Source organism: Suncus etruscus, chromosome 9 (genome assembly GCF_024139225.1).
Source record: "Suncus etruscus isolate mSunEtr1 chromosome 9, mSunEtr1.pri.cur, whole genome shotgun sequence".
Lineage (NCBI taxonomy): Eukaryota > Metazoa > Chordata > Mammalia > Eulipotyphla > Soricidae > Suncus > Suncus etruscus.
In genome coordinates, this window is record NC_064856.1 from 73,410,823 (window position 1) to 73,434,594 (window position 23,772).

Below are 23,772 nucleotides of genomic sequence, written 5' to 3' on the forward strand. Positions count from 1 at the left end.
GCCATTGAAAAGGACAATTGAGATTTGGTATCATTAACACTTTAAAGCAGATGGTTACTTCTTGTTGTTATTTTGGTTTGGAGACTACACCAGGCAGTTTTCAAGGTTTACTCCTGACTGCACTAAGCAATTACACCTAGATGTGCTCAGTGGGGCATATATGGTGCTGAGGATTGAACCCAAGGGAAGTTTCATTGCCTCCTGTAATATCTCTAACCTAAGATGATTTCTTACTTTTAGGGGTTGTCCTGTAATTATAGAATGCTTAGTAGCACCCATTGCCTCTACTCACTACATATTATTCCCATTCTATTTACCAGTTCTAAAAACCAAAAAATGCCTTCAGAGGCTGCCAGATGTCCTATGAATTGAGAACCACTAACGTAAAAGTATGCTGTTATAATTACATTATGAGCAAGCAATATTTATACTTTTTAACTAGCCTAGAGCTTGCATTCATTAAAGATTGTATGCTACCAAGTATATCATTAGTTAACATAAATTATTCATCATTTTTAGATCATTCATTTATGATTTGAGAGGGCATCTGAATTTGAATTAAATAATTCAAATTTATCTGAATTTCACTTTTCTTTATATCTAACCTGGAAATAGTAATTATGTACACTTCATTTACTCGTGTGAATATTGAATGAGATGTGACATTTTAAGTTTTTAGAACAGTGACTATTACTTAGTTACAGTACTTCATGATTATTGGTTGATATTTAGTAAAAAATCATAGTGGTTGCCTGTAGAATAAAAGCCCTTTGGATGGGGCTGGATGGTGGTGGATGGTGATGGAGGGGCCTTTCTCCTCCAGCCCCGGACCACGTGTCTTCAACCCCCTCTAGCCAGAAGGTCTGAGGTTTCAGGATAGTGGTGAGGAAATCATCCACAGATAAGTTTCAAGAGATATCAGCTTTATTCAAGGCCCTAGCCACCATGTGTGGCCTATAATCTTAAACCTATTTAAATATGCTCTCCTCAGCTTGACCTGCATCTTAGCTACTTTCAGCCATCTCTCCTCCTGCTTCCTCTATCCTCCAAAATATTCTAATCTATCAATCCTCTCTGGCCTTCCCGCCAAACCTTTTGAGACCTCTCCAGGACCCCTCTGAGAAATGAGCAGGTCTTACCCTAAGGTAAAGTTATGTAGAAGATGGGGGTGGGGTGACATCTGCATATACCGAAGAGTATGCCAGTTGCTAGGCAACATGCTAGTTAATCTGAAATTGATTCAAAGTGGTTTAGAGTGGTGGTAGAGAAAGAAATTCAGTGTGTACATAATTATTTTTATTCCTATTGTGATGATGGAAAGAGGTGTCAGCTGTTTTTAGAGACTCAACTACTGCTAGTAATCTGATGAAGTAGAAACAATTTGACTTTTGAGGTTATTAGAAGTTTCTTAGATTCAAAAATCTATGTCACTTTATACATCCTGAAATTAGTTTTGTCTTCAGGATATGTTTTTTCTTTAAAAATATTGCAATTATTTATGACAATCCTACACTGACTGAATTATAATTAGTATCATTTCAAAATGAAGATAAGTATAATAAAACAATCTGGTTTAATATGAAGGAATAATTTCTGACAGTATTTTGGAATTTAAAATGAGAACCTGTTTAGTATATATGTATGGTGGTTTGACTTCTGTGCTTCATCCTTATTTTCTGTCAAATGGGGACTATAGCATATCATTCCACTTTTCTTTCTTGGCGTTTTGTCAAAATTCTTCCCTGTGAATCACTGTGGTATTTTGGCAATGAATTCTTCCTGTGAATCACTGCTGAATAGCAGAAACAAATAACACTACTCCAGGAGGGAAAGGGGTGAAAACTGAATGAAGTAATTAAAGAACCCTGAGAAATATTCTTGCAGGCACACACCTCAGCTGCTCTAGTTACCATTTTGAGCCTGGACTTCTGGATTTCTACTCTTTCCCCTATCTGGTTGTCACATTGCACCTAGATTAATACTGTATACAATGCAAACATAATTTTTCTTCTTTAAGTCCTTACTGGGCTTTGCACTTGATTAAAGTGCAAAATTTGACCATTATCTTCAATGGCTCTATAGAAGTCTGTCCTACTATGTGACTGGTGTAGTGATTTAATGACACTATCCTCTTGTTTTATTTTGTGAGAGAAAAACATTTCAAGATGTACTTTGTCTTCCCTGGGGCCACTAATATCAATTCTGTGCCAACAGTTTCAATATTAGAGAACAAGGATGTAGAATTGGTTTGGAACTGCAATTCTGGTGACCACCAGGATCATATATAGCAATGATTAGGTATCCATGTGGTAAATTTAAATTATATCCTATCGGGATAAAGAGTGTCCAGTTCTAACTATTGAGATATCATCTTGCCCCTGTACCCCTTATGTAAAAACATCATCACCACATACTCTTCTGTGAGTGAACAGTATTACCACAGTGGGGATTAATTTGATTTCCATCATTGGAATGTCATTTAAGTGGTCTAACCCTTAACTTCCTTTGCAAGTCTAATGCACAATCATTCATCGCGGATCAGCACAGAAAATCTATCTTCTAGAAAGCATTCATGAATCAAGACTACATTGTCAATTTACCATTGTATTCTTTTGAATTGTGTTCAGTAGCCAGTACTGCTATTGATAATGGCTTCAGTTTCATATATTTTCAGAAATATGTTACTGTCCTTGCTGATAAGGTCTTCTTTTCCTTCTGTATTAAGGAAAACTGTGTTTTATATTTTGAGAAATATTTTATTATTCTCTTTTGGGGGCTGGTGGATGTTCTCCCAAGATGTGCTCAGGAGGCCTTGGGGTCATTATAGCAATATTTGACCAACAACGATGATGATTCAAAGCAAGGGCATGAGGACTGTTTTGGCTGAATGTGAGGTAACTATTAAGGGCATTAAGGGCTCTGCCCAGCCAAGGAACCATATGTTAATGATCATCAAACTGCAGTGAACCTAATACCAGGCAAGCAACTTAACCTCAGTACTCTCTATCTTGAACCAAGAAATATCTATGAAAGCTCTTGCCCTGCAGACTGTTTAAAGAGTCTTCAGAATGTTTCCATAGTATTCTTTAGAAACTTTTACTAAATATATTAGAGATTAATAAAATCATTTAAGAATAAAAAGAATGAGTTATAATAAAATATGATACATGCAGGAAAATCTGTTTCTGCTTCAGAGTTTTAAAGAAAATTAAAAGTAATATACCTCAGAAGACTATCAGGGGATGAGTAAAAATAACATGGGGAACATGAATGTAAACAAGTCTTCTACAAATGTAAATTAATTTTAATAGACTCAGTTGTTACCAAATATCTAATAAGTTCAACATTTTAAAAAGCCAGGTATTGGGGCCTGAGTAATAGCACAGGATGTACCTGGGTTTCATCCCTGGCATCCTATATGGTCCCCCAAGCCAGCCAGAAGTGATTTCTGAGTGCAGAGCCAGGAATAATCTCTGAAAGCTGCTGGGTGTGGCCCCAAAATCACACACACACACACGCACACACACACACACACACACACTAAGGTAAGACTGGATAACTTAGTACATCAGAGAGACTGAGGAGAATGGGTGGTTTTGATATTTAAGAACTAATAAAGGTGAGCTGGAAATTAAAGGTTTGGACACTTACCATGCATTCAACTATTAGGTTCAAATCTCAGCACTGCATACGACCCTCAATACTGAAATAGGTGTGACATCTGAGTATCTTCTGAAGAGGGAAGAGCTGCAATGGTCTAGGTCACACTTTAGGTGTTCTGAATGGAGAATATACCCCAGCTGATGGACTGCAGGGATAATTTCCTCAACAACCACCAACAATCATGCATTTATCAACATTTAAAGCAAATGTGGGTTATATGTGTGATGATTATTTACATTAAAAACAGTCATGAATCATTATATACAACAGAATCGAGGACAAGTTTAGCATTTGGTCAGAATTCAAAGTCTCTAATACAATTTTAGCATCAATTATAAAAATTCTGTTATGATCTTACCTGTCTAAGCTGGTTAGAATTCTAGGGTAAAAAAATAACAAAACAGGTGATCTCTATGTCATTAATTATGTATTATAATAAATAAACGGGGGATGTTTAGGACAAAATAATGAGAAATATAATAAGAGTGTAGGCACTTCTCACTTTGCCAATTCGGATGCTGCAGATAAGTGATGGCTTCATGCTGAAATAGTGCTGACATTTTTTAAGTGAGTTGGGGCATTATTCTGTATATGAGGTCCTAATTAAAAAACTGAAATTGCTGAAGACTTAATTGAATTTGAATTAGAGTAATAAAAAATAGAAACTAGACTTGTCAGTGAAGAGTGGGTCCTACTGTTTTTTAACATAATTATTAAACTTATTTAATGGTAAGTTATCAGACAAAAACAAACCATGGTTTCTAATTGCCACATTCATATAGCTGTAAAGCTCATTGCTCATACAGTTTATGAAATATTTCAAGATATATACAGGAAATTGTCATGTACAATGTCTTGTTCAGGAGAGAAAAGGAAGTTACTTAAGGAACCACAAGATTTATCTGTAGACATTTGTCCAGATATTGTCTGTGAACATTTTCTTGAAAAATGCAAATTATTGATGATAGGAGAGAATAAATAAATAAAGTCAATATTATTACAGTATTTAATAATAGGAGCTAGTGAAAAGCATAACTTCAACAATAGTTGAAGGAATACACAACAATGGGAGGAGAGCATATATGTTTATATCAGCTGGGATTGATTACTGTAATTTATCTGAATAAATTATACCTTTAGGCTAATGTAGTTAAAGTAATCTATATTAGTATAATATATCTTTAGTATAATATACCTTTATACCATGCTTATCCATATAATCTACCTTAGAACACCTGGACAAAATTATAAAGTTTATGTAAATATGAGAGTAGAATATAAGCTGGTACAAATTTTACTCCCAATTTTTACAGAAATGGAGACATCTTAAATCTTGGACATTAAAGAAAATTTAACAAAAAATGTTAACAAGGTTATTTCTTAGAGCTGCATAGTTCTGTGTTGTTTGTGTATATATGTATATATACATATATATGAGAATATATAAGATAACTGGGAGTATAAGACGACCCACTACTTTTCCTGTTAAAACATAGGGCTTGCACACTGGAAAGCCGCACACCAGCAATGACACCTAGAGGTTGAATGGGATGCAGTGCTCAGTAACTCAGCTCTTCTGTGTGCCCTGAAATATGAATCAGGACAAGCAGAGGACTAAGTTATGATGCCCAGCAGCTGGATGGGATGTGGCGGTAAGAGCGGGGTGGATCACTCATCACTAAAGCTTAAATAAATTTCAGCATGCCATATACTGGCATATAAGATGACCCCTGACATTTAAGAAGTTTTTCATGGATTAAAAAGGCATCTTATATGCCAGAAAATGTGTTACATATATCACAAGTTCTTGATCCATTCATCCTTAACTAAGGAGGTGGGTACACTTGTAATAGATTTGATGTGTGAATTATGTACACAAGAAACCATTAACGAAAATTCTGTAAACCACGGAATCTAATTCAATTTTTTTTTTCTCTTTGAGCCACTACCCAGAAATGCTCAAGTCTTATTCCTGGCTCTGTACTCAGGAACACTTCTGGCAGATTCAGGCAATTTATGAATTGAATCTGGGCATACCTGCTCCAAAGCAAACACCTTTTCTGCTGTGCTATCACTTTGGCAAACTACCAACTCAACTCAATATGTTTGTTTTGTTTTTCAAGAAAGTGAATGCAGGGATTTGGGTTTTTTTTTTTTATCTGAAAGCAAAGTGAATGAGAACATGCACTTTCAGTAGTAGTTTCCTAGTGTATTAGTTATATGTGGTTTTATGAAGAGTTTTTGTTGCTTTCCCTACAGGAATTAATGGATGTCCACGTGGAATAATTGGTTCATTAATATATTAAATTACCTGAAGCAAGATGGTTAGACACCACAGTGATAAATTATTTAATTCTTCTGGGATTCATCTGTAAGATAATGGAACAATTTAGAAGCAAGGAACAAATTTCCCTGGCTGGAAGTATACTAGAAAATAAAGGATTAGAAATAGCATATTCTTTCAAGGAAGAATTTCAAAGCAGGATTAGACCATCTAATAGTAATGAACATACTGCATGGATGATAAAATTTTCAGTCATATATAAGATAGATTCATGTAATTATTTATCAGTGATACTGTTTGTTAAAATGGTATAATATATTATCATAGATTCTAATGCTGTTTAAACAGCACGAGAAACTAAATAAGAGAAAGAATTCTGAGAATTGGGAAGTTTCTGAAGTTAGTGTCCAGGGAACACAGTGGTTAGTGGTGGAAATCGTATTATACTTGTGTATGGAGATGTGGAAAGAATAGGTATTATGTTTTTTTTTAAATAAAGTCATAGAGGAAAAACATTGAGTTATAATTACTGTTGACAATTGGGCCCATTATATGGAAGAGAAGATAAAACTATGAAGGAGAAAACACTACAGCTAAGCTTTGATTTAATGCATTAATGTCAATTTTTCTCTGAGGATATTTTGGTTTAAACCTTTGAAAAAATTCAAACACACATAATATGAAAATATTGTTAAAAGTAATAGGATAAAATAAAATATTTGTAAGATTTTATAAACTCAAATGTTATTGAAATGTAAGAAAATACATACAAATTAGGGAGTAGGTTTTACCTAAGATCTGAATTATTTTTCATTATTCACTGGTTTTGACGTGATTATGTTGAGGCATAAATATCATTACTGATTTTCAGATAAAATTTCACCTAATTATAAATCAGTTTGAGTTAACTAGTTCGCTTGCAAATGAAGACTAAGGTTTTCATAATTATAAAATTAGATTTCTGGGTGACGAAGTATATCTTTCTATTGATGTTTTAGAAATTTTTTTCTTTTTGTTTTTTTCCATAGATAGAAAAATGTGCTGTTTTAAATATTTTATTTTTAGAAAGAAATATTTATAATTATCCATATTAGACTTATAAGACATATGACTATGACATTGGAAAAATAATGTAGGACTTAGGGCTTGCCTTGCATACATACAACCAAGCCTGATTTTAAAATAAATCAAAGCTTAGATGTACTGTTTTCGCCTTCATAATTTTATCTTCTCCTTTTCTATATATAATGGGCCCAATTGTGAACAATAATTAAAGCTCAATGTTTCTCTTCTATGTCTTTATTTTAAAAATCAGGTTTAATCCTCAGTGGTATTAAAAATGGTACTGATGTGGTAAAAAGGGCTACTGATCTAATGGTATTAAAAGCACCAATATTGATCCCTGTGCACACAGCCAGGAATAAACTCAGGGCACAGCCAGGTATGACCCAAAACTCCCCACCATCCCCCAAAATAAACTGATCGAACAATAAATATGTCTAGCCTTTTTAAATTTTGTTTTGTTTTTTGTTTGTTTGTTTTGGGTCACACTCAGTGGCACTCAGGTGTTACTCCTGGCTGTGCACTCAGAAATCGCTCCTGGCAGGCTAGGTTATAGGATGTCCTACCCCTATGCTATCACTCCTGCCCTAGCCTTTTTTTAATTACCCATTTCTAGTCTTTCTCCTGAAAAAAGAACCAACCTCCTCTCCTAAAAGTAGCTAGTTTTCATTTCAGTTTAAGTATTGTACGCTTTTGTTTGTTTCTCACATTTAAAATTATATAATTATGTTGGTTTACCTTAGTTCTAATATGTTGACGTATTCATGGCATTAGGAATAAATTCCATGTTGCAAGAGTAATCAGAAAATAATTTTTAAGGCTGGAGCAATAGCACAGTGTTGCCTTGCACACTGTTGAACCAGGATGGACCTGGGTTCAATTCCTCACATTTGATTCCCAGCATCCTATCTCCCTGAGCCTGCCAGGAATGATTTCTGAGTGCAGAGCCAGGAGTATCGCCTGAGCATCACCAAGTGTGACCCCCCCCATTTTTTTAAATCTCTTACTTTATCCTTATCCTATTTTATGCTTGAATCTCTTTTCCTCTTATATGTCCAGTAAATGAGATAAGTGGTGATGTTAAAATGTTATTCAAATGAACATTTAATATTGACTGCACAATAACTGTTCAAATGTTTTGTATCCATGGCTATATTTTCTTGTAGTAATTTTTATCTTCTTTGGAGTCAATTATGTCTCTCTGTATTAACCTGAGTATCATCATAATGTTCTTAATAGCTACTCTTGGAGAATTGTGAATCTATGCCAAAAAAAATCATATCCAAAATCACTGTTATTTTACATCTAAGTCCTCCACTGGTCCTCACTCCCCAAATCTGTCACTCTTTGTCCATTGAGACTTATTTTTTTTTCCATTAAGTCTTCTTAAACTTGTTTTATGTTAGATCCTGACTATTTCCTGGCTGAAAAGAATTCATGAAGTATTCATTTATTTCCTTAGAACTCAATCTGAAAAAAAGAGTAATGAATCATAGATCAATATGTACATTTGATAATACATCATTAAGCAAGTAATGTTCATCATACCAAGAAAATACCAGAAAACAAACAGATTTTCCTGTCTCAGTTCTGGATCTATTCCCTCCCTCCCTCCCTCCCTCCCTCCCTCCCTCCCTCCCTCCCTCCTTCCCTCCCTCCCTCCTTCCCTCCCTCTCTCCTTCTCTCTTTCTCTCTCTCTCTCTCTCTCTCTCTCTCACACACACACACACACACACACACTTTCTCACACTCACTTTTTCTCTCTGGTTGTATTAAGTACTGGGCACTCATTGGCATTTGAATTTTATATGAACAAGACCTATTTTTAATATGAGTATATTTCAGATATGGTAGAAAACAGAATAAGTATTTTTTGTTTATAGGATATTAAAAAGTGGAAGCTTATTTTATTTATATTTACATAAATTGCCTTCCCTTCTCTTTTTTATAATATCTTTATTTAAAATTTATTTATTTTTAATATATTTATTTAAACACTGTGATTACAAACATGATTGTAGTTGGGTTTTAGTCATAAAAAAGAACACTCCCTTCACCCCCCCCAAAAAAAAAGAGTGGGAGCATAGCAAGAGTGTGACAGAGGTGAGGCAATGATGATGTCCAATGCAGTTTCTTGGATATCTGAGGAAAAATATATTCTAGATAAATAAATATACTCTAGAAGTATCCCTGTCATATTTAATAAATAACAAAAAGCTCAATGAGGATGCATTAATGCATCATGGGGGCTAAGTACTAGGATGAAATTGGGAGGGGAAACAGGATTCCAGATGGTCAGGATCTTACAGTTAGAGCCCACTGAGAGAGACCATAAAAAGTTTTGAGCAAAGTTGTGGCCGGACAGATTTCCTTTCCAAGAAGCACAATTCTGGACAGGAGCGATAGCACAAAAGTAGGGCATGTATTTGCCTTGTACGCGGACCCTGCCAGAAGCGATTTCTGAGCTTTGCTGGTTGTGACCAAAAAAAAAAAAAAAAAAAAAAAACAAGAAACAAAAGAGGAGGAGGAGGAGGAGGAGGAAGAAAAGGAGGAAGAGAAGGAGACAATTCTTCTGGTTACATATTGAAATTATAACTAGAGACAAGGGCAGAAATTTTGAATAACAGCTCAAAGTTCATTGCACTCTGTCAGCTAACAAGGAAATATGGACATTGGAGATAGCAGTGGAAATGGGAATGAGTGAGAGTTGGGCTAAATTTTTTCTTGAAAACTTTACTAGAAAAATTGCTAAGCACTCTTATTACACCTGTCCAATTGCTATTGGGTTCTATAAAGAACACTATGTGGTATTTTATTTATTTATACCTCTGTTATCCCCTAGTCTGAAATATCATTTTCCACAACAATAACAATGCAGAGATGTTGAACCTGGCAAGGAAGTCACAGGCATAGAACATCTAAGGTAGAATCAATCATTCTGGGAGTTTAACTGATTCTTTTGATTGCTTTCAAATACCCACCACCCCTGAAAGCCCCTATCAACTGTACTTCTTTCCTCACTTGATGGATATGAGATGGCTGGTAAATTTTAAAGCTGGATTATCCTACAGTTTCAAGATGTGACTTGACTGTATTCTTTTTAGGATCTTTCACATTTCAAGGGTTTTGTTTCAAGACTTTCTTCCTTAGCTGATTAGGACTCCTTCATCTCCTTTCTTTTCATCTTCTAAATGTATTGATCTTTTCTGTTTGTTGTTATATTCTCTCATTTTCTTTTTGTTCTTGCAGCCTTAGAACTTTTTTTTTATCTTGGGCCTTTCATTTGAATGGGATTTGAGAGACAGGAGAATCCAGTTTCAAGTATTTTGTGAAACGCTAATATCTGAATGAATGTAGTGATATATTGTTTTCTATTTTAATGGATTTACCAATGTAGTAAAAATGGCTTTGATAACAGTGGCAAAGTAATCATTTCTCAGTGTGACTTGCTAACAAGGGTGGAATCCATTGTTGTGCTTCTTTAACATGTTAAATTTTGACCTCAATTCTGACTCCAGTAATTGTTTGCTAATCTAATTGTTTTGGTATTAGAGTTTAGAAGTATGAATAAAGCTCATATTATGTCAGACAAATAAAACCCCTTTTGAGTAAGGGAAAGGGGTGATATTTAATTTTCCCTTGGAGTCCAAAGAATGAATGTTTTGAGGGGGCAGATTACTTCCAATTTCTATTCTGTATTTACCAGTGTGAATTTTTCTTTAAAACATCTTTTCTTTTATGATTTTTAGGTTACATTCTACAAATCTCAGGATTTAATCCTGGGTCTGAGTTTAGACTTTTTTCTGGCAGGGTATCATATAGGGTACCAGATCAAACCCAGAGAAGCCATGTGCAAGGCAAGTGCTTCACCTGCTGTACTTACTGTCCCCAAGAACTGTCCCAGAACTCATTTTTTCTATTGACTGCTATCATTATACTAAGAGATATATAACATACTTTCAGAATATTATCCACTTTGTTTAAAATGGTACCATAGATATGGAATTAGAGTATAGCAAAAGTTTCTAACTCTGAGCTAGGCAGATGAGCATCTTACATAATAAGCACATGAAAAGTGATGGACATTGGCACTAAATTTTCCTCTATAAATTTACAAGCATGTTCAAATGGAACTTTTTCCAATCAATATTGCATTCATATGTGAGATGATTATCTCTTAATTTTGCTTCCAGAAGGAAGTTATTAAGAGTTATTGCATTGTAATGAGCCCAAAAAGTACATTATTCCTCACAGAGAGATATAGGAGTAGACCAGAATATGTCTCTGAACTTTTTAATAGCCAGTAATTTTAGATCCTGGGCCCTGTTCATAATGATAAATTGGATTATCATTTAGGACTTTGCAATGACTAATTTTTAAATGAGAATTTCAGGATTCTATGTCCCTAATATAGGGTTTATTGTTGAAGACAGCAAATCACAAATCATGGTATCACAAGATTAGTGTCTTCTACCACCTACTTACTTAACTTGATTCCCCATTTCCCCCTTTGTAAATGGCAGTGGAAATAATAACACTGGTAATATTAGTTAGTAATGCTTAACTAATAAAGCTTAACCTTAGTAGAGATCTCTAGGCAGATTTAACTACTGTTTAGGTGGGACAACAAAATAAAATAATTTTAGACAATTTACAGACAGTCATGGATCTCTTCTATGCAGTTTCTGTGCAGAGTAAGGGATACAAGATAAAATACTCTGGATTTACCTAATTTTCAGCTTTTTTATGCAGGTGAGATAATCTATTTCAGATTAAAATATTTGAAATAATTCTGAACATGTATTTAAGCACCTTATTTGTTCTGGGTATAGGTAACAACCAGAGTATAGTAAAAAGGATTACACCAGAGTTGGTCAATATTACTAATGGGAATTAATAAAATAGTATTACTTTAAAAAACAGTTATTTTTCTTTTTTATGTAAAGGGCATGTATAAAGAGATCAGTATTAAATAGATATTATAAGAGGTAAGGCATTTGTCTCATACATGGTTGTAAGAAGGCAACAATCCTATCATGAATCCCTGGTATCACATAAATTCCAGTGAATGTGGCTAGGAGTTATTTCCTGAGCCAAAATCAGGATTAAACAGAGTATTATTGGATGTGGCCCAACAACGTTTTAGGGGGAAAAAAGGAAAATAGAAATTAGATAGACATAATCCCTAGTTTACCCTGTCTGGCTAATAATTACACATATTTGAGCATTTATTTTTATTTTATTTTATTTGGTTTTTGGACCACACCTGGCAGCGCTCAGGGGCTACTCCTGGCTCTATGCTCAGAAATTGCTCCTGGCAGGCTCAGGGGACCATATGGGATGCCGGGATTTGAACCACAGACTTTCTGCATGTGAGGCAAACACCTTACCTCCATGCTATCTCTCTGGCCCCTGAGCATTTATTTTTTAAGAAAAAATAAGAAAAAAAGAGCCTCGTGTTTACTTCTGAACTTTGTCACTTCTGCTAGGTACCCATGGGCAGTCTGTATAAATATGTTGAGCTACTGTTGTTTTATGTATAAATGTTGATGGTATTGTAAACCACTGACTCCAAGAATTAAATAAAAGAAAATCTATATTAAACTCATAGAAAAAGATCCAGAAGCCTGTCATCGTAACTATACCATTTTAGTAATAATAAAACTGTAGGCTCTTTTTTGAATAGCAAATGCCACATTCTTTATGACTAAATATTCATGCATATCAAGTCACAAGGTATTTTGAGAATAATGGATACCTTTGAATAAAGAGCATGGAGTGAAGCACTAACCATTGAAATAAATGTCTGAATGTTAGCAGAAATTTCAGTGGTCACTCTGTCAGGCCAGATTGCCAAAAAAAAAAAAAAAAAAGTGCCATCCTCTGTTCTGGTTAGTTCTGTCCATTCCTCTAAAGCTTTATCTAAGTACAGAGTATGGCAAACTGGAAAAACTATTTAGAATATAATCATTAAGGCAATCATTCAAGAAGCTTGTAAATTAGGAGATAGCATTTAACAGTTTATAAATTAAAAATTATGGAAAGCCATGATGAGTCACCACTCTGTGACAAAGAAATCTTTACATGTCTTTTGTGGATAAGGGTACCTACATTGACTTAGTATTAAGTGATATCACCATGTATCATAAAAATGTGGCTACCAGTCTTTCTTTATGACTTAGTAGTAATTGAACACCTGTCATCTTACTCCTCCACATGGCAAGAAATTCAGGCAGATAGTTGAATTCCCAGTTGCCCAATTTTTGAGCATATGCTATTTCAGTATATTAGCTGATGGCAGAGTCTGCTGTCTTATAAATTAACTTAACACTCTTTCTCAGGAGAACAGATGACTTCTATAAACATTATTTTTATTCCAGTTATGATGGCTTATAAAAACACAGTGAATGAGGTTGACAAGGAGATATTAGGAAACATATGGCTTCCCTGAAGATAGATTTTTATCTCAATAGGTGGTTTGTCTCCTTCTTGGGGTCTCAAACTCAATTTACCTGTGTGCCGCAGGAGGCAAAGTTGGGATGATCCTTGAGTACAAAGTCAGTAGTAAGCCTTGAACATTGGGGGGTGTGACCCAAACAACTAAAACAAAACAAAACAAAAAATGATTCATGTAGAGCAGGGCCACAAAATGTTGTACGAAGGGCTGTTTGCGGGCTGCGGGCTGCAAGTTTGAAATGGTCTTAGACCATCATCATAATAAATGGTTGTATTTTGAAAAGAGCAGTCCAGTGGAGACAGGGGGCAGAAATAGGAAATTTTTGATAAGTTAGTGGTGAAATAGTGCATGTGTTGAGTGACCTATACTCTTAAGCATAAGAGAGTAAAAAGGAAGAACAAAACTGTTAACAGTTTATTAATAAAGTGAACCATGTGCTCTGTTTTGTGTTGAGTTGTTTTGTTTAAAGGGCCTCTAGGAGTAATGGGTATACTGGAAAAATCAGGAAGAGACTACTTAATTCATTATAGATCTATTTCTGATATTTTCTTCTTTTCTCCTATCTCACCTCTTTATTTTCTTTGTTCTTAAAAAGTTACTCTTACAGTTTATTTTATTTATTATTTTTGTTAAATCAGCATGAGATAGATTTAAAAAAATTATTGATCATTGAGTTTCATTCATACAATGTTCTAAGACCCAGGCCTACATCCATGTTTATTTTCCACCATCAATTTCTCCAATTAACTTCCAGTCCCAATTCCACCCCCAATCCAAGCCTCCTTCTATGGGAGACACTTTCCATTCTCATCTCTGTCTCTGTCTAACTTTATCTGACTACAAGAAACACATCTGAATACTCAGAACAAACATAGACTCAAAATCAAAAACTGGAGGAAAATCATCCAAGCAAACAATACCCTCAAAAAAACTTGTGTGGCCATATTAATATCTGACGACACCAACTTTATACTCAGAAAAGTGGTAAGGGACAAAGATGGACACCATGTACTAATCAAGGGATATGTTCAACAGGAAGAAATCAGACTATTAAACATATATGCACCCAATGAGAGACCAGCAAATTATCTAATACAGTTACTGACAAATCTGAAAGAAGACATCAATAATAACACAATAATTGTGGGAGACCTCAACACAGCCCTATCAACACTATATAGGTCAACCAGACTGAAACCCAACAAAAACATACTAGCTCTGAAAAGAGTAATGGAAGAAAGAGGACTAGAAGATATATATAAGACACTTCCCAAAAAATCCTGGATACACATTCTTCTCCAATGTACATGGGCCATTCTCCAGGACAGACTACATGCTGACACATAAAACATACCTCCATAAAATCAAGAGAATAGAAATCTTGCAGGATACCTTTGCTGACCACAAGGCTCTGAAATTAGATGTGAACTACAAAGGCACACAGAAGAAAAACTTTAACAATTGGAAATTAAACACCCTGCTACTGAACAAGCAGTGGGTCCGAGATGAAATCAAGGAGGAAATCAAAACTTTCCTGGAAACAAATGATAATGAAGACACAAACTGAATCTATGGGACACAGCAAAAGCGGTACTGAGAGGAAAATTTGTAGCTCTACAAGCACAAGGAAGAAGGGGCATACCTGAGTAACTTAATGACACAGCTCAAAAAATTAGAAAATGACCAACAAAAGGAACCAAAATTAGGGAGACAGAAGAAAATAACAAATCTGAAAGCAGAACTCAATGAAGTGAAAAACCAAAAAACAATCTGAAAGATCAACGAAAGCAGAAGTTGGTTCTTTGAAAAAATAAACAAGATTGATAGACCATTGGCAAAACTCACAAAGAAAGAGAGAGAAATCTGATAACCCGTATTAGAAATGAAAGCGGGAGATCACGACAAATATTGCAGAGATCCAAAGGGTAATCAGAGAGTACTTTGATGCTACTAAACATGAGAACCTAGAAGAAATGGAAAAATTCTTGGACACTTATAACCTTCCACATTTAGGTAAGGAGGATGTAGCATATCTAACCACCCCAATCACTACTGAGGAAATTGAAACTGTAATCAAACATCTGCCCAAAAAGAAAAGCCGAAGCCCAGATGGATTTCCTAATGAATTTTTTCAAATATTTCAAGAGGAGCCATTATCAATGCTAGCCAGGCTTTTCCATGAAATTGAAAAAACGGGAACACTCCCAAACAGCTTTTATGAAGCCAACATCACCTTGATACCAAAACCAGACAAAGATGCTGCCAAAAAGGAAAATTACAGACGAATATCCCCAATAAATGCTGATGCAAAGATCTTCAACAAAATCCTGGCAAATAGGATCCAATGCATCATCAAGAAGATCATACACTACGACGAAGTAGTTTCATCCCAGGAATACAAGGATGGTTTAACATTCGTAAATCTATCAACATCATACACAACATCAACAACAACAAAAAAAATAAAAATCACATGATCATATCAATAGATGCAGAGAAATGATTTGATAGGTCCAACACCCATTCTTGATCAAAACTCTCAGCAAGATGGGAATGAAAGAAACCTTTCTCAATCTAGTTGAAGCCATCTACCACAAGCCAATGGCAAATATTATACTCAATGGAGAAAAAATAAAGCCTTCCCTCTAAATTCTGGTACAAGACAAGGCTGTCCACTTTCACCACTCCTCTTCAACATGGTACTGAAAGTGCTTGCTACAGCGATCAGGCAAGAAAAAGATATCAAGGGAATCCAGATAGGAAAGGAAGAAGTCAAGCTCTCATTGTTTGCCAGACGATTTGATACTCTACTTAGAAAACCCTAAAGACTCTACCAAAAAGCTTCTAGAAACAATGGGCTCATATAGCAAGGTGGCAGGCTACAAAATTAACCTACAGAAATCAATGGCCTTTTTATACACCAATAATGGTAGGGAAGAGAAGGAAGTCGAGAAGGCAATCCCATTCACAATAGTGCCACACAAACTCAAATATCTTGGAGTCAACTTGACCAAGGACGTGAAGGACCTGTACAAAGAATACTATAAAGCCCTGCTCCAAGAAAAAAGAGAGGACACATGGAAATGAAAACACATAACCTGCTTATGAATTAGCAGGATTAACATTATTAGAATGGTAATACTCCCCAAAGCATTATACAGATTTAATGTGATCCCCTTAAAAATATCCATGACATTCTTCTGAGAAGTGGATCAAACACTTATGAAGTTAATCTGGAACAATAAACACCCTTGAATAGCTAAAGCACTCCTAGGGAAAAGGAAAATGGAAGGCATTACTTTCCCCAACTTTAAACTGTACTAAAAAGCAATAGTTATCAAAACAGCATGGTATTGGAATAAAGACAGAGCCTCAGATCAGTGGAATAGGATTGAGTTCTCAGACAATGTTCCCCAGACATATAATTGCCTAATTTTTGACAAAAAAGCAAAAACTCTTAAGTGGATCAGGTAAAACCTCTTCAAAAAATGGTGCTGGCAGAACTGGTTAGCCACTTGCAAAAAAGCGAACATAGACACCCAGTTAACATCATGTAAGAAGGTAAAATCCAAATGGATTAAAGACCTTGATATCAGACCTGATACCATAAGGTATATAGAACAATACATCGGTAAGACACTCCGTGACATTGAGACTAAAGGCATCTTCAAGGAGGAAACTGCACTTTCCAAACAAGTGGAAGCAGAGATCAACAGATGGGAATACATTAAACTGAGAAGCTTCTGCACCTCAAAAGAAATAGTGCCCAGGATACAAGAGCCACCCACCGAGTGGGAGAAATTATTCACCCAACACCCATCAGATAAGGGGCTAATATCCACAATATACAGGGCACTGACAGAACTTTACAAGAAAAAAAACATCTAATCCCATCAAAAATGGGGAGAAGAAATGAACAGACGCTTTGATAAAAAAGAAATACAAATGTCCAAAAGGCTCATGAAAAAATGCTCCTCATCATTAAATATCAGGGAGATGCAAATCAAAACAACAATGAGATACCATCTCACACCACATAGATAGGCATATATCACAAAGTATGAGAACAATCAGTGCTGGCAGGGACATGGAGAGAAAGGAACTCTTATCCACTGCTGGTGGGAATGCCGTCTAGTCCAACCTCTATGGAAAGTGATATAGAAATTCCTCTAAAATCTGGAAATTGAGCTCCCTTTCAACCCAGATATTCCACTCCTAGGGATATGCCCTAAGAACACAAGAATACAATACAAAAACCCCTTCCTTACACCTATATTTATTGCAGCACTATTCACAATAGCCAGGCTCTGGAAACAACCAAGATGCCCTTCAACAGATGAATGGCTAAAGAAACTATGGTATATATACACAATGGAATATTATGCAGCTGTCAGGAGAGATGAAGTCATGAAATTTTCCTATACATGGATGTACATGGAACTTATCATGCTGAGTGAAATAAGTGAGAGAGAGAGAGAGAGAGAGAGACAGAGACAGAGACAGAGAGACAGAGATACACAGAATAGTCTCACTCATCTATGGGTTTTAAGAAAAATAAAAGTCATTTTTGCAACAATCCTCAGAGACAATGAGAGGATGGCTGGAACTTCCAGCTCACTTCATGAAGCTCACCACGAAGAGTGGTGAGAGCAGTTATAGAAATAACTACATGTGAATCATAGACATCAAAAAGAATGCATTCTTTAAAATGTTTTCAATGAGCCAAATCATCTGGTAATTTTTCATTAAGACCACTGAAGAAATGATGAAATACTATTTTTGTTATGTCATTATTATTTTAATTCCTTTAGTATTGAGAAAAGATTATCAGTACAAAATTTAGTTCTTTTGTTAAAATCAGTGTTAGAGTAAGGAATGTGTTGTCAGAAATAGTAATAGGATGAATATACTACTTCCTTGCAATAAATTTATTATTGAAGAATTTAGTAGACATTTCAAACAATTTTGCTGGGATAATAATTCTACAAAAGATTTGTGTGTCCACTTTAAAAAGTCATAAATGAAGGACCAGGGGAGGCAAAATGGGTGGCAAACTGAAACATGATTCCGTTGATCTGCTTTACATACCAAGACTTCTCATTAAGATTAGTTTAATGAATGAACTCTGGTTCTGAAATCAATTTACATACTGTGAATATAATTTTGAAGGGTACTTTACATGACCAAAATAATGTATTATTTTTTAATTTTTTCCGCTCTTTGGAAAATATGCCATGCTCAAGACTTAGTGCTGGTTAAATGTTGAACCATAAGAAGTGCTGGGGATTAAACCCAGGTCAGCTAATGGCAAGGCAATTGCCATAACCACCGTACTATTGCTCTGGCCCTATATAGCAAAAATTGTAAACATTAAGTGAGAATAACTAAGACTTTTAATCTCTCATGAAACTAATATTTATTTATTTCTATTCAACACAGTTTTATTACTTTGAGAGTCACAATGATTAATTGCAAAAATGTTTTAATTGCAGAAAAACTTAAAAAAATATTAGTAAGTATATAGAGGGATTTCTAAAGCTCTGAAAATCTTAAAAACAAGTAAAATTTCATGAATCTGGCCATTCAGAAAATGAGTAAAAAATTTAATCACTTAATAAAATAGTAAGTGGAAAAGTTGTTCTTCACTTGATGAGAACTTTGGGAGTCCAAATTTCTAGCAGATAATGGAATGAGATTGATTAAAATGAATTTTATAGATTCTACAATGCAAAGGAGTTCTGCAATTCCTTCACACCACCACAGCTCTTTCCTAACATGACATGGCCAAATGACCTTGGTGACTCAGGGAAAAGGGCCAGGCAAGTTTTGTGATAGTGCAAAAATTCTTCATCTTACATTTTCTGATATATGAAATATGCCTGTGTCAAGTTTAGTATACTTTCACTTTGTCCCTCTATGATCTTAATAAGTAAGTTTAAAGGTGGTTCATGGGCTTGCAGGTAAGTTATTTTCAAAAGATATGTTCTAATATAATTAGCAAAGGAAAGCAGAAATACTTTGCCATTGCAGTAACATCTAGCTTTAAAGAACTAGGGGAACATTAAGGGAAAAAAGTTCTGAAGGGATTTTCATTTCTATGTTGCATTGAATATTCAACATTATTAGCATAGTATTCAATAGAAGTTCTTCTCATGACCTGTTATGTCCTTGATCATATGCAAATGAATGTGAGAAGAATGAAGCATTGGTGTGAGGAAGCAGGAAATGAAGGCAGAATAAATGCTACGATGAACTTGAGAGAGAAGCCAGTATTGTACAGAATCCTTGATTTCTAATAGAGGGTAAAGTTGGATTTCAAGGACATTTACTCATGAGCCACTTGCAAGAGTTAAAAATCCTCTCAAATATAGTACATGTAAAAATCACTGAATACCAAGCAGAGAAACAATAGAGGCAAATTAGGCAAAATGCTAGTACAACACTAGAAATAGAAGTTGATTTGAGATACAGCAAGAATTCTGATTCTAATTCCTCTCTATTTTGTTTTTTTAATTTCAGATGCTGCACAACAAGCATGTCATGGTCCGTGTGGGAGGAGGATGGGAAACCTTTGCAGGATATTTGTTGAAACATGATCCCTGCCGGATGCTGCAGATCTCCAGAGTGGATGGCAAAACATCCCCTATCCAGAGCAAATCTCCAACCCTTAAGGACATGAATCCAGACAGTTACCTGGTTGTCTCTGCCAATTATAAGGCTAAGAAGGAGATTAAATGAAACTAGTTGGTCACTACAAGGGGACTGTTATAATGGCCTGTATCCACTTATCCTGTGTAGTCAGTTTAGTTCACATGTTCTGAAAATTACTGTGGAAAAAAAGACGCAGCAAGCCGAAACATCACTGCATATTGAATAATGCTCAGAGAGTAGCACTATTTATTTTTAATGCTTCTGTATTAGATGACCTATTCAAAGAAATTTTCAACTTAGACAATTTCAAATTAGACAAACTATAGGCAAATTATTGTTTCTTAGTTGTGAATACAGTATTTAGTTTAAAATGTTAGAAACAATATTATAAATTCTAGCTAAAAACTGATAAAAACTGGAATTAGAGTAGAATATTTTGAGATTTACAGATTAAGTCAACAGAAAGTGCCTGATTTATGTCTACAGAGTAAAAGCACCCCAGAAATTTTATAATTGTGAAATTTTAAATTAATTTATAAAAAAAGATAATCAATGTGATATTGTGCTACTAAAAAGATCCAGTAACACTACATATTCATTCATGAAAGCAATACTTTGCTGGAAAGGCCAGTTTTAGAAAAGTTTACATTTACTTGGAAGGTTGCCTTAAAGTGTATTCTTTATCTATGACCAAATATCTGGGGTACTTTTGGGAAGTTTTCAGCATACTTTTAGAAAGTCCCTTCTAAATGGTTTCCCTTATTCCTAAGCACATGGCTGTATTCAAGCTTAGTGTAATTCACACATCTGAGCTGATATTTCTTTATATTTTGACAAAATAATTTGTACAGTCAAAATGCTCACTGGCATCATGGTATTTTATGCATTTCCTTATTATAATATATCTTTAGTTAATCCTACTTTGCTATCCTGCTAGTAAAGTAAATTCACTGTAGCTAATGATGTTACAGACTTCTGTGTACCCTTGTATACTAGGACAGAGCTATTTCATATCAATAAATAGCTAAGTAGTGTCCTTAATGATTCAAGAATTAAAAATATAAATTTTTCAAAATGATATGTCTCTATATCAATATTTTATTCTTTAATACACTAAAATTCAAATGGGACCTTACCCTGAGAGTCACACAGAGAGTCAGATTTTGATTACCCTAGTATCTCTTCATTTTGGGCAGCTATACTGTGATGGTGAAATCTGTAATTTCCAGAAAGAATCTAGATTGATCATAGGTGGTCTTTAAATTGTTACCTAAATTATAATGATTACAATTATACAAAATACTTTTTTTCCATTTATGGTAACATTTACAGTTCGTAGGCATTAGAAGAGGATGAACAATTTTCCAGGAGGGTGACATAAATAAATCTTCTTATCTTTACATCTATTCTAGTCTCATTACTAATGAAACATGGTCACATTTAATATCTAGTTGCTGGATTATTGATTGGTACTGAAATAATATGTAACAAGATGAGACCATTGCAGAAGGAAATTACCACATATAGGAGGCTCTTATTCATCGGCTCCCTAATGAGAATTGCTAGGCAGTAGTCTGGAGTGGGCTAGCCTCTCCTTATTTGCAGATAAATATAAGATCCTGGTAAAGACAGTGGAATAAGAATTTTATTACTAAATGAATTTCTAAGTTCAGTAATTTGCTTGAGAATAGAGAAAATCCCAATAAAGAAGAAAAAATGAAAAGACATACTAATGCAATAGAGGGCTCAGGACTAACAATATACTATTAGACCTAGGGCTTACACTTTGTATGCAGTTGTTGTGATTAATCCCAGTACAATATTGACCCCTGAACATCACCAGGTGTAATGCTTGAGGTTCTCAAAAACATATGGTGGACTTGATGTGGTCCCTGGCACTGCAAAACTCAAGCAGTACTATAATCTTAGGCCCTTACCATCTTGGGTCTAGACTTTCAGAGTTCTTCAAGTCCCTTAGAACTGGGAAACAAACAAAAAGACAATAGAAATTAAAATACTAACCTAAGTATTTGACTACTGGAAAACAATAGAATTTTAAAACAAACTTGAAAATATAATGGACCTTCTTAATGATCATACAGAAAGCCAGGAAAGCAAGTTTAAATGATGTTGAGAAAATTAGTTGATTGGTTATACAAAGAAAAAATTATATCTAGTGCAGAAACAGAAATAAATTGGATTAAAGAGTAAATCATTGAGAAAGGTAAAATTTAATACATAAAGAAAAAAGGATACTTTTGACTATACCCAAATTTAAACAATTCTTTTTAAAATAATTAAATACAAAATTACTAGATGAAACACCTGGATATAAAACACATTACTGGTCACTTAAACCCAGAGCTAAGGGGTGGGTTAGGTGTGCTAACAGCCACTTCTAAATGAACATGAGATGAAGTAGATATTTACAGATGAAAAAACAAATTATGTCCCCATCAATAAAATAACACAGAACAACGAAACAGTGTGTAGCCCTCATGACTTGGAGGAAGTTAATGTTTATTAATTAGCTGCAATACTTCAAGGTATCCGGATATAATTCAAATAATGAATGATTGTACAATATTCTTTAATTATATTTTATACATTTAGAAGTTAATTCAACATTAAATATAGTTTAAACACTTTATACTAACGATCAACCATCACTGCTATCCAATTTTGAAATTTTCTAAGAAGATAGTCTGTTGTGCTTATTTGAGTAGACACGCATTAGAAATTTGCATTTTCTGGAACTCTATCCAAATAGAATCATAAATGCATTTTAAAGTCATAGTTCACATATCATACTTTTGATAATCAAAACATTTTATGATGTGTATCAGTAGTTTACATTTACTGCTTAACAATATTTTGTTTGCACTATGCCATATTTTACTCATTGCCTTGGTTTGCTCATTCATGAGTTGGTGAACATGTGAATTGTTTTAAGTTTTCATAACATTCACATAGACATATTTTGTGTAGATACTGAGAGTTCTATTTTTGACAGATGAAAAATTTAGTAACCTTTCCAGAAATACACATTTTCAAACATGATCAGAGCATTTTTTTTACCAGTAACCCATGATTCTAAGATCTCCAAATACTTTCTAATAGTTTGAGGATGGGCTGATAGGCATGTGGTTATTTTATATTTTACTACTAATTATCAACAATTATCACCAATTCTAGTAGTGCTATCACTTATTCTAGTACCTGTCTATGTGGTTATGCTTGTTCTGCAACTGTAGATAATAGGTAAAATAACTATTCAAATATATATCCATTTAAAATTGGGTAGTACTTTTATTGAGTCAAAGAAAGTTCTAGTGCTCGCTTCGGCAGCACATATACTAAAATTGGAACGATACAAAGAAGATTAGCATGGCCCCTGTGCAAGGATGACACGCAGATTCGTGAAGCATTCCATATTTAAAAAAAAAAAGAAAGTTCTAAATTCTGGTTTTAAATAATTTATGTGCTATATGATCTGCAAACACTTCACAGTATGTGGTGATTTTTTTTATTAACACATTAACACTGGCACTGAAATTTTTACTGAAATATTCAATTGGTAGTATGCTTTAAAATCAGTATGATAGGGTAACATAAGACTGTTTAGTATAATCTGAGGCCTCATGTAAATACACAT

General features: G+C 34.5%; 1 protein-coding gene and 1 non-coding gene across 2 annotated transcripts in view; both read left to right on the forward strand.

The window, feature by feature from the left end:
* Positions 1-21,201, forward strand: part of GAS2 (growth arrest specific 2) — a 153,549-nt gene extending 132,348 nt beyond the window's left edge. The window contains exon 8 of the mRNA XM_049781071.1: positions 19,986-21,201. Within this exon, the coding sequence (XP_049637028.1) occupies positions 19,986-20,204 (219 nt within the window). The 3' untranslated portion in view covers positions 20,205-21,201. The remainder of the gene's footprint in view (positions 1-19,985) is intronic.
* Positions 21,202-23,449: 2,248 nt separating this feature from the next.
* On the forward strand, positions 23,450-23,556 carry LOC126019745 (U6 spliceosomal RNA). The gene has a single exon (XR_007499369.1). It is a non-coding gene; the product is annotated as a U6 spliceosomal RNA (small nuclear RNA).
* The last annotated feature ends 216 nt before the right edge of the window (positions 23,557-23,772 follow it).